Source organism: Pinus tabuliformis, chromosome 8 (assembly GCF_031772625.1).
Source record: "Pinus tabuliformis cultivar Carrire ecotype Pingquan chromosome 8, CPIR1, whole genome shotgun sequence".
NCBI lineage: Eukaryota > Viridiplantae > Streptophyta > Pinopsida > Pinales > Pinaceae > Pinus > Pinus tabuliformis.
Genome location: NC_142294.1, coordinates 815,494,045 through 815,506,367, shown reverse-complemented (window position 1 = coordinate 815,506,367; position 12,323 = coordinate 815,494,045). Strand labels below are relative to the sequence as shown.

At 38.1% G+C, this 12,323-nt stretch overlaps 1 protein-coding gene across 3 annotated transcripts in view; it reads right to left on the bottom strand.

The window, feature by feature from the left end:
• Positions 1-12,087, bottom strand: part of PEX1 (peroxisome 1) — a 326,445-nt gene extending 314,358 nt beyond the window's left edge. For 2 of the 3 annotated variants that reach the window (XM_089372907.1, XM_089372909.1), the window contains exon 1: positions 11,625-12,087. In XM_089372907.1, coding sequence (XP_089229033.1) covers positions 11,625-11,834 — 210 coding nt within the window. In that variant the 5' untranslated portion in view covers positions 11,835-12,087. The remainder of the gene's footprint in view (positions 1-11,624) is intronic. The other variant, XM_089372908.1, reaches the window with a different exon arrangement.
• Positions 12,088-12,323: the final 236 nt, after the last annotated feature.

The window sequence follows — 12,323 nt, the reverse complement described above, 5'->3', positions numbered from 1 at the left end:
TTGGGAGAAGTTCAGAGATTAAAATCATATTTTAACAGCTTCTCTCTTCGCCACATCTTCAGGGAAAGAAATGAATCAGCAGACCAACTGTCTAAAGATGGACTACAACAGGTTTTGGGCAGTTGGGTGATCGTAGAAGAAGAACCAGGTCAAACTAGAAGATCGTTTCAGCCGCCATACCATCAGCCTCCCTGAATCTCGAGCTGTTTTTGTTTCATTACTCGGCTCCATTTTTCGTGTCTCCATATAATCAAAACAGCTTTTGGTAGGACTGCATATATTTCCTCCATACCAGGTGTCGGGCCGTTTTCCTCTATGCTGAGGAGGCCAGGCATGCTGCGTTTATTTTTTCTGTTTTAATTTTTGTGCAAACAGTCCCGTGCCTTTGCAGTGTTTGAATGGCACCTCTTTTCAGAGGTTTCAGTTTAGAATCAGCAGCATACTTAGAACAGCTGAGGTTCAAGTCAGCGTGTTTTTGTTTGTAAAACAGTTCTCGGTATCCCCTCTGACGGATCAGTGATGCTCTGCATTTTCAATGTAAACTTTTTATAAATCTTAATAAAAAGTTTCGCTTTTTCCTTTGGAAAAAAAGAATGGATGTATACATGTTGAGACTTGGTTTTATCAAGAGTACTGTAGATCCTAACCTATATATCAAGGTGGTTCAGGATGAATCGGTCATCACTCTTGAATGTGGATGATCTACTAATCACACATATAGAGCATCGGATTCAGGAATGCAAGAAGTAGTTAGTAGTCGAGTTTGATATGAAGGAACTTGGGATTATGCACTATTAATTGGGACTAGAAGTATGGCAAAAGCTAGGTGAGATGTTTCTTGGTCAAAGTGAGTATGTGATCAAGATACTTCAAAAGTTTGGCATGATGAATAACAAGCCTATGATGACACTTATGATTACCAATCTAAAGAAATTGAGGAGTTCATAGTCTAGTCTAGTGGATCCTACTTGCTACAGACAATTGATTGGGTCCTTGATGTTTCTGGTGAATACGAGACCGGACATTTGTTTTGCAGTAAATGTCCTTAGTCAATTTCAGATGGAGCCAAAACATGATCATTAGATTGCAACCAAGCATATCCTAAGATATTTGTGTGGAACTATACATCATTGCCTCTGGTATACTGGTAATGAAATCCATCTCATGGGATATACAGATTCAATTTGGGGTGGTAGTGAGACAGACGGAAGAAGCACAACAAGTAGATGCTTCAGCCTAGGATCTTCCATGATGTCAAGGATGAGCAGAAAGTAGAATACAGTTGCTTTGAAAAATGTTGAAGTTGAATATGTTGTTGCAAGCGAGGTCTGTCAGGAAGCAGTTTGGCTCAAGAAGTTGTTATCAGACTTGTTTGAAGGACCACTTAGCCCTACATGGATACATTGTGATAATGAAAGTTGCATAAGATTGATAGAAGACTCGATGTTTCATGCTAGGACAAAGCATATAAATAATAAGTACCACTACGTCAGAAGCTTGGTATGAGATGGGGTCATGGAGCTGCACTATCTACCTACAGATGAACAGGTAGTCGACATACTGACTAAAGTGTTACCAAACAAGAAGCTTGAGTACCTAAGAGGTAAGCTTGGTTTGGTGGACATCTCTTCCCTAGATATCATTTTGGGATTCAACTGCGTTAAGTAAGTCATTAACGTATGACCATTTCCATGAGAGGTAGTCGTAACTGACTAATTTCTCATGATTTTTTAATAGTTCACTTAGCACTCATTGCATCGGGTGATGCTCACAGGGGTGAAGAAGTGGGATTGAAACTAGTGAAATGAATCACATAGCGTCAATCATCACTTCCGGGGCTTGCACCCGGTAACCAGGACTTCCCGGGAGGTCACCCATCCCAGATCGCCTCTGGCTCAAGCGTGCTTAACTGTGGAGTTTTCCCCACAATCAAGCCCACTTAGCTTGCTACCCCATTTGCAAAACCTTAGCAAGTATTGTGCCTCATGAACCATTCAAGAAGAGATCCCTTCACTCTTTTTGAATTTTTTACGCAGTGCATTATATTAGATATCATTTTGGGATTCAACTGCGTTAAGTAAGTCATTAACGTATGACCATTTCCATGAGAGGTAGTCGTAACTGACTAATTTCTCATGATTTTTTAATAGTTCACTTAGCACTCATTGCATCGGGTGATGCTCACAGGGGTGAAGTGGGATTGAAACTAGTGAAATGAATCACATAGCATCAATCATCACTTCTAGGGCTTGCACCCGGTAACCAGGACTTCCCGGGAGGTCACCCATCCCAGATCGCCTCTGGCTCAAGCGCGCTTAACTGTGGAGTTTTCCCCACAATCAAGCCCACTTAGCTTGCTACCCCATTTGCAAAACCTTAGCAAGTATTGTGCCTCATGAACCATTCAAGAAGAGATCCCTTCACTCTTTTTGAATTTTTTACGCAGTGCATTATATTAGATATCATTTTGGGATTCAACTGCGTTAAGTAAGTCATTAACGTATGACCATTTCCATGAGAGGTAGTCGTAACTGACTAATTTCTCATGATTTTTTAATAGTTCACTTAGCACTCATTGCATCGGGTGATGCTCACAGGGGTGAAGAAGTGGGATTGAAACTAGTGAAATGAATCACATAGCGTCAATCATCACTTCCGGGGCTTGCACCCGGTAACCAGGACTTCCCGGGAGGTCACCCATCCCAGATCGCCTCTGGCTCAAGCGCGCTTAACTGTGGAGTTTTCCCCACAATCAAGCCCACTTAGCTTGCTACCCCATTTGCAAAACCTTAGCAAGTATTGTGCCTCATGAACCATTCAAGAAGAGATCCCTTCACTCTTTTTGAATTTTTTACGCAGTGCATTATATTAGATATCATTTTGGGATTCAACTGCGTTAAGTAAGTCATTAACATATGAGAGGGAGTGATGTTGGATAGTTCTTGTCTTTATGGGTCATGCGTTAGACTAGGACTAACAACCATAAGTGTTAGTGAAGGCCATAAAGAAAGAATGGAGTCTGGAGGATTGGATAAGCATCTTAGTTTGAGACTTCTAATGGATTGTGGAATCTAGGGATAGAAGTTGTTGAACGGCACTCTTTGAGGATGAGGTAGTGCATCCTAGATAAGAGTAGTCGAAGAGAACCGATATTCTTTGAGGGTTCAGGTTTGGCAATCCAAGATAAGAATAGTCTTAAAAGGACATACCCAGTGAACATTCGAATGGGGTATGTGCCTTAGAGGTAGTGTGGCAGCTCATGTAAAGCCTCCCAGCATAATGCTCTCAAATAAGGATGAGTTTGTCTAGTTAAGGCCTTCAAGAACAGTGTTGGTTATGATAAAGATGCTTGAAAAAAGATGGCTTATCAATCCAACTCTTTTTACGAGAATGCTTCAAGATTGAGATTCCTTGTACCATGTAATGGGATTATGAATACCTCTCTAGTTAAGAGGGAGTTTTGAAAATTGTAATTAGGTTTGGTCTTCATAATGACCTAATTGTAATCATGACATTGTATATTCTTTATAAAGAAAGAAAGAAAAATTATATTTTATTTTTGAAGTATGGGTTTCATACTCAAGTTTGAGTCAAAAGCGTATTCTTCGTGCTTTTAGGCTTTCTAGGTCTTTCTAGGATAAAGAATATTATTGGTCATGTGTCATAGTCCCATTTGGACACTTTGTAATAAAGAAAAATATTTATTTTGTCAAGAAAAAACCACTTATAAGCCCAAGATCAAGTCGACCCAAGGAGCAGATCAAGTCAACCTTAAGGGAGGGAATTCGACCCTCAAGAAAGGCTATATAAAGGAGAGAAGCTCGACTTATTTGGACACACAACAAGCACAAGTTCAATCTGCAATAGCGAAGTAGAAAGAGAGTAGTTGAAAGGATGAAGAAGAGGAGCAGAAGTCGAAATTTGTCTAAAGGTTATCTTCTCATGTTTTCGCTCTAGGGTTTGTGAAGTTGCCAATTGCAGAAGGGCCAAAATTTTGTTGCAGGGGGCTGAAATTCTGTGAAGCAATTGCAAGAGGCCAAAGTTGCAGCATCATAGTAGCAATATCAAAGTTCTGGAAGCTGCCTTGAAGAAGATCTTGTTGGGGGCTAACTTGGTGCTTGGTAGGGTTGTTGGCTTAGGTCTGAGTCTTGGAAGTCTCTTTGTAAGCAGATCCTAAAGAAGAAGAGAAGCATTTTCTAGGTTTTCCCCTTGGAGGAGTTTTGCCCTAGCTTGGAGCTTATATCTTGTGTACTTTGTCTTGTTGTGATCTTCATTGCTTTTGGTAATTGCATTGATGCACAAAGATCTAATAAAGTAATAATAGGCCAACATAAATCACAAGTAATTATCAAGTTACAGAAAATCATCTAAATACACAAGTCTCCTGATTTTCCAACAGAAAAAGGAGAACGAGTTGATTGTTTGACCGAGTTGTTTATCTCTTAGTTTGATCGAGTTTGACCCAAGTTGACTGAACTATTTTGGGTCGAGTTTGACTAGAGTTGATCGAGCTATAATATGGTCGCACGTGTGCAGGAATTTGACCACAGGAGTTGCAAGGCCAAAGTTTGACCACAAGTTGATTGTTTGACCAGCGTTGATTTCTAAGCATTTTGGCTGGTTTGGGCAACGTTGACCTGCTACTACTTTAACCAAGTTTTGACTAGTATTTGGATTTGTACTTGGCACAAATTTCTAGACAAATTGTTGATTTGTAAACCTTGTTGAAGAATAATTTCTCCTAAGAAAAGTTGTTAGGTTTTCTCCCAAGGTTGGGTTTCCCAGGGTAAAAATATTGTCTCTATTGTGCATGGTTGTCTTTCTATGATCTTTACTGTTTCCACTGCATTTATTGTTGATATTTTATGAAGTGTAATTGCTCAATGATATCAGTGAGAATATTGTTTGGGGAAAAATCATTAGGAAGAAATTATCTAGCAAAAAATTGAAGTCTACTATGAATCTTGTAGGAAATTCAACAGCCTACACTACTGCACATAAAATTTTGAGGGGAGGTTACTATTGGCCTACATTATTCAATAAAACTAATAATTCTGTTAGGTCTTGTCAACCATGTCATAAGGGAAAAATGATTATCTGCTCTACCTTCAAAACTAGTCATTGTTGAAGCACCTTTTCAACAATGGGGCTTGGACTTCATTAGTGGATTTAAGGATAATTCTAGTAATGGATATCATTGGGTTTTGACCACTATAGATTATTTTACTAGATGGATAGAAGCCATGCCAAAAAGAAAGCAACTGAGGAAGCTGCAATGAGTTTCCTTAAAGATAAAATGATCACAAGATTTGTTTCCCTAACCAAAATCACCACTGACAATGCAAAAGCAATTATCTCTTTAGCATTGGCAAACTTATGTTTCAAGTGTGGCATTGTGTTATCTCACTCACTCATCTAATTATTATCCATTAGGGAATGGATTAGTTGAATCTAGTAATAAGAACCCAATGAATATTGTTAAGAAAATTGTGGCTGAAAATAATAAGAATTGGGATGGTAAAATCAAGTATGTATTATGGGCAGATCGAATCACAACCAGGACTTCCACAAGAAAAAACCAATTTGAGTTAGTAATATGGATTGGAAGTCAAGTTGCCCACTAACCTCCAGATTCTTGCCCTTCACCTTATGCAACAATTTACAATTGATAAGGAAGCATTACAAGGAAGAGTTGATCAACTTATAGAGTTAGATGAGTCTAGGAGACATGATTTGATCAAATGATGAAGAACCAAGATAAAAACAAGGGAACTTTTGATCATAAAGCAAGACAAAGAAATTTTGACAAAGGTAGCCTTGTACTCATGTGGGACAAGAGAAAGGAAAATCTAGGTATGAATAAGAAGTTTGATGGTCTATGGCTTGGTCCTTACAAGATTGAGAGGAAGTTTGGACTTAACTCCTTTTACTTTGTTAAACTTGATGGAGATAAATTACCCTGACCTATTAATGGGTACCTTCTCAAACTCTACGATGCAAAAGGACTTTCACTCTGATTAGGTCATGTTGTGTGCTTGCATCTTGATTGTGCCTTCTTTTGATTAGGTCTAGTTGTTATGCATTTATGTAATTTAGTTTCATATAATAATAAAAAATGATATATGATGAAATGAAAATGTCCTTCTCACACTTATTTTATACCTTTCATATACCAAGGTGGATCATATCCCCCGACAATTTTGTTACTAATAGTATTATGCTATAAAATAGAAGGCATTTTTAGAGTGATGCAGGGATGTGGGTCTTGGAGTACTGGAGAAGTTGAGGTTCTCATGTGCTCTATGGTAAGCAAAAGTCCCCATGTTACAGCCAAATGTTACCCCATCTCACCTAGGGGTAACTAGAGGAGATGATTCTTTCATGATCCACATTGTAGATAGTGATCCTAGCGATGATGACCTCTCCAAATGCAACAACCCTCAGATGCCTCTTATATATCATTATCAGCTTATTCACCTAATCAACTTACTCATCCAATGATGGTGGTGTTCAACACACATGAGATACTTTAGCCATCATTTCATACAAAGTGTTTACATTTAATGTATGGCATTTAAGTAAACATCATGGGTTGAAATGGAATAATGAATCATGATGCTTGGGAGTTATACTTATTGCCTTGTTTCACCTTGGTGGCCAACATATGTATTCTAGTCAGATGTTGTCATTCTTGGGGAAAAGGGGTACTTCCAGGATGCCTTCAGAGGGTAAAGTACCCATACCCTTCCATAATTAACACTTTCCACCCATGTTCCTTCCATTGTCCTATCTTTTAGGATAGGCTATTAGATGTGTCCCAAAAAGGTTTGTACCTCATATTCCTGTGGGAAGAAGGTGCTGATAAGCTCAAAATTGATGCTAATGAAAAGAAAATTAAGAGCATTCATGAAAATGTCAAAATGCAAAAGAGAAACAAAAGGGATATACATATATACATACATACATATGTATATGTATATGTATACGTATGTATGTATATTGCCACAAAAGCCAAGCAAATTGAGCAATGCCCCCTTACATGAGGTCATCACCCCTAATCCTATGCATCAAATGCATCTACTATAAAAAAAGACTAATGAACTATCTCAATGTCACAGGCAATGAACTGTATATAAACAGTGAACCTAATGAACTAGATTATAAATGTATATTTACATACAAGCATAATGAAACAAGAAGCAAGATGCCCCAAATCAAATATTGAAGGAAAGGGCTACTCAAGCATCAAAGAAATATTCTACAAAGGCACCTATGGAGAAGACCATTAGACACGGCCTTACATGTCAAAGACACCAATCGAATGGAGTGGACCCCGAGTCATATCATCATTATTCACACTTACACCTTGATGGGTTTCTTGGGAAATAATCTTCTACTTGGGTAATGGCACACCTAATGGGATTCTATGATGGTCCTCCCATACCTAAACTAGGTAAATACTAAATAGTATAAGGTCATAAGCTAGTGTGACGTTTGAAGAAGATACCTAATGTGATCTACTTAGAAGGCTATTACATTAAATTTGATTCACTTTTTATGTTGCATTGACTCTTGTATGCAAGTTTGTTGATCTCACTGGATTCCTTGAGCTCATGTTTGATGATGATTCATACATAGGCATGGTCCTTTAAGGGCATTGATGATGCCTCTACCACACTCCACGGATGATGTTGCACATTGTTTGAGGAGTGTTACAATATGTGATGACTTGGCACCTTGCTTGATATGCTCCATCACTTGTTGGACCATGGACGTTGCATCTTGGAGATAGGACATTGCTTGTATGAGCTTGACGTGCCACTTGGAGAGGCCATTAAGCCCCTTGATGACATTCTCCCTTAGCATTATGGTGTGTTGCTATTTATGATGATATTACACCTCTTTGGACAGGTCATGGAGACTTTCATCTTGATGATGTCATGATGATGCTTGATGCCATTGCATTCTTGATGGGACGTTGCATTTGATGATGATGGGACACTCATTTGAGTCAACCAAACATAATTTGATGATGATGAGGCACCATTTTTATGAGGAGACACGCATTTTGGATGATGCATTGCACCTTTTCGGCAGACACATGATCTTTGGAGCATTTCTACCTTATTTTGGAGATGATGTCACCTTTTGGAACCCATTGCACTCACATGTATGGCATTTACAGAGGACAATTTGCTGTTTTGGCATTACATCTTCATTGTAGAAGCATTTTTGGGGGTTGGATTTTTTGAAAATCTAGAATGCAAGAGGATCTAGAAAATTTTCTGAACTTATGATAATTATTTGTGATTATGTTAGTTGCTTCAATTATCATCAAATAATTATACTTCAGAAATTTAATCAGTAGCAAAGCATAGAAAGTAGAGATCACAGTGCACAAGAATCAAGAGACAAATATTTACCCTGGGAAAACCCTCAAAAGGCAAAAACCCAGCAACCATCTTCTTAAGAAATAGTCAATTCAACTGAAGATACATCAAAGTCAGGATAAACAAACCAGATTTGTAGCTTATCAAACCCTCTCCTTGTGCCAAGTCAGCCCTCCAATGTTAATCTTCCATAGATTCTTCTTCAAAACTGTCCACAGATCTTTGAGATTTGGCCCTTTCCACAGTCCGTAATTCAAAGTCTACCACAGAGAAGATCTTCGCTAAGGAGACAAACTTCTGCTCATAATTTGGAAGCTATTACAGAGAGACAGATTTCAGGTATTTGAATTTATTATAGACTTCTTTATGCTTGAGAGACTTCGATCTAATCATAGAGTTATAGTCCACCACTCCAGCCTTCAAACAAGGTTAAGAGTGAGCAAAACAGAGATAAGGAGACTTCAGCCTTGTCTTCAACATATTTCGTCCTTTCTTGATATCACAAAACAGGGTGAGATGCATATAGCCTCTATATATAGGCTTCCAGCCATGCAAATGGTTTCCAAAAATGATGAGATGACCTGACTGTATGAGGGGTGACTTGGCACATGTGGGAGGGTAAATACTTGAAACAAAAATTTAAATTTCCTTCTTTTTACAATTGATTTTCTTAGAGAATTCTTTGATTAACAACAAGCATGATGATCATGCTATACAAATTTGAAATGATACAACAAGACTTTTATAGCTTTTACAAGTACAAGATAAATTATGAAGACTGACCATAGCTACAATCTCCAAAAGGCTTTAAACCTATCCACCTTGTATCACAGATTTCTTATGTTTTAGGGGCTTTTAGTGGATATTAGACTTAGAGAGGTAAAGTGCTTGGCTTCCTCATATAAATAGAGAGAGCGCTCACCTCATTTATTCATTGTTGCTTGTGGGGGATTACGACTACTTGTCTACTTCTATCTTTTCTCTCTAGCTATGGATAAACAACTTATACGACCTTTTGGAAAGATGATTTACGTATGCTTTCTCAAGTTTGATGGGTGATTCTTGGCTAGGGTTTCATAGATGAGTATTGAGTTACCCGTAAAAGTTCTTTTTAAATCTTTGTGTATTTGTTTATTGAATGTATGAAGTGTAAATGTGTTTATCAAGTGGTGAAGGTGCTTTTTCCTTGTATTAGTCTTGAATGGATCTTATCTTGCAAAACCCTGGAAAGGATTCTAATGGATAACCTTCCCTTGATATTATCTTGAAAGTTTGTTAAAGAACATAGGAGGATCTTGTAGGGCTAATAGTGAACAAACCTAGATTTATCCTACAGAAAGATCTCCTAAGTTTAGTAGTGGACAAGCTTAGGTATCATCCAATATCCACGCTTTACCTTCTTCGAGAGAGTCCATGGTTGACTCCATAAGCCCAAAAAACAATAATAGTAGGCATTAGTCTTAACTCCCATTACTCAAACCTTAAAATCAAATTTACCTTTTCATTTATTGTTTAAGGGTTAAGTTAGAGTTTGTACGCAACTGTTCTTAAATTTTCAGCCATAATTAGGCTAGACGTCTAGGGTTTAGTTAGCATTTTATCATCAAAAGGTATCTCCTTGTTACTTATTGCATTGCTAATTGAATTTTCAGCCCTCTAGGTCTTGACTTTTTGCATTGTTTGGGGTTGTCATCTGCCTTTTAAATCTTTAAAAATAATCGTTTATAAAACTCAGTTTGACTCCCATTTCAATGCTAGTTTGGTTACATGCTTATTTGTTTAAAGGGCTGATTTATTTAAGCTGTTATAACTTGATACTTCGCTGAAGATGGTCCTCTTCCACACACGTTTTACACAGCCATAACCTTTTACTTTATTTATAGTGTTTGGGGTACCCTCGTGGCCTATCTTCACTTGGTAAATATCACAAATTATCTTGGATATTTACTCACATAAATCTGGAAATCACTTTGCTTAAACCACCTTGCTTTTACCTTGAACACTTAAAGTTAGTGGTGGTATGTTTGAGTAACTAATATAGGAGGTTGTAGACTTGAACCCATTTTAAGATGGGCGGTTGTAGACTTGATCCCATCTTGCTCTAGGCTTCCTTGAAGTTACTAGGGAAGCCTCCCTTGTGTAGGATTTCATCATTCACTAAAATGAAGGAGGTGATTACTAAAGTGACAATGGTAACAAGTCCATGTTAAACTTGCCTAGGCCCTTGTCAAAGGCTTTGTATTAAGGTGCTAAATTTTGTGATAACAGGCATTTCAAAACAAGTTCTAACCAATGTTCCATTTCCCTTTTTTAGTGATTGTAGTTAATCCTTTCAATATAGATCTGAAAATTATGAATACCATTTTTAAAAAAACACAATTAATTAAAACCCAGCAGTTAATCCCTAATCGTTTTAAACTCCATTGATACAATGAGGCTTAAGCATTCATGGACTCATGCAATCCAAACATGACTCTGTTAGCGAGGTATTCTTCGTATGAATATTTTCAAAAATGAATAACACATCATTTTGAGGTATTCTTGGTGCCAATGGGGTCGTATTTCAGCGAGTGAGAGCAGTAGCATGTCATGGCACCCCCCAGGGTTCAATTCCCCCTAAAGGTAGAAATAAGTGGTTAGGCCCAGGAGCAATTCCTATGTGATTTTGACGAAAGAGTACTCTGCTGGTGCTTGTGATTCATGGCTTGCCCTTTGAAGGCTTTGAAAACAGGCCGCTTTGCAATGCCGGTGCCTAACATATTCCAAGCCAACTGTAATTTCTCCGGAGTTCAAAGTTACAACAATCCAAGAAAACCATTATGGGGGGCAGAGTCGTATGGTTCATTTTCCTGTCATTTATTATTCTCTCTTCCTCGGAATGGCTATTATGTTGCAAAACACCGTAAATAAACTAGCACCTCGATGTTTTCGAACCGACAAATAGTGAACAAGTATTACACAATGGCACTAAAGTAATCATCCTACAATTTGAAAAGAGAGCCTATAAAACTAAAAGTTTAGTTGGCATACGTGCCTTTCTGAACTTTAAAACTATCACATTTATAACAATTTTCAGACAGGCCTTTTAGATACGTTGCAACATCCCAATTAAATGCTTGATATTTCAACTGGCGTGACGTTACTGTAACTAATCCATTCGCGAACAAGGCAGTAAAGTTACAATTCACAGTCCATGTTATTATGTACACATAAGGAAAATTTGCATAGATATACCTCGATGGCATTAGAGTTTGAAGCGGCCCCAATCCATGCGACGAACCACGAGGACGCCTCAGCTGCTGTGGGGTCGTTGGGTTGAAGCTCGAGAGCAAGAAGAGGAGGCAGAAACCCCGAGTAAGTGGCCTGCAGAGTCTCAATGAGATGTAGAGGCAGAGCAGCAAAGCACCCCTGCATGCCTGCAACACTTCTCACCTCCACTTCCATCTCAAAAAATTTGCTCTCGCTCGATTCTTCTGCTCTGATTTTCGAGCTTTGCTTTGTGTGATAATTCCACCCTTCAAACCCTACTCCATGAATAATTCACTCTGATGTGCATGTATTTTAGTTAGATTTTGAAGACTCTGAAGCCTGAAGTTACTGCGACAACGGACTGCAACCCAGTGGGCAAATGCATCCGACGGGAGTTCTGCTAAATACAAATTAGTTTCGATCGTCTCCATTAGATGACGTGCTCGTTCGCTTTATGGTAGAAGTGGAAAACTTTAATCTCATGCTTTATTTATATTTGTTTAAATGAATAATTAGCATTTGCACCAAATGTTGCAAAGGAAACCTTTTAAGGCATAAATTGAGGAACAATCACGATATGGAATGGGCAAATCTAAATTAAATGTAGAGATGTAGTAGAAATGAAATTGATTTAGGGTGCCTTACACTATTTTTTATTAATTATTGAATTAATATTGCATATAA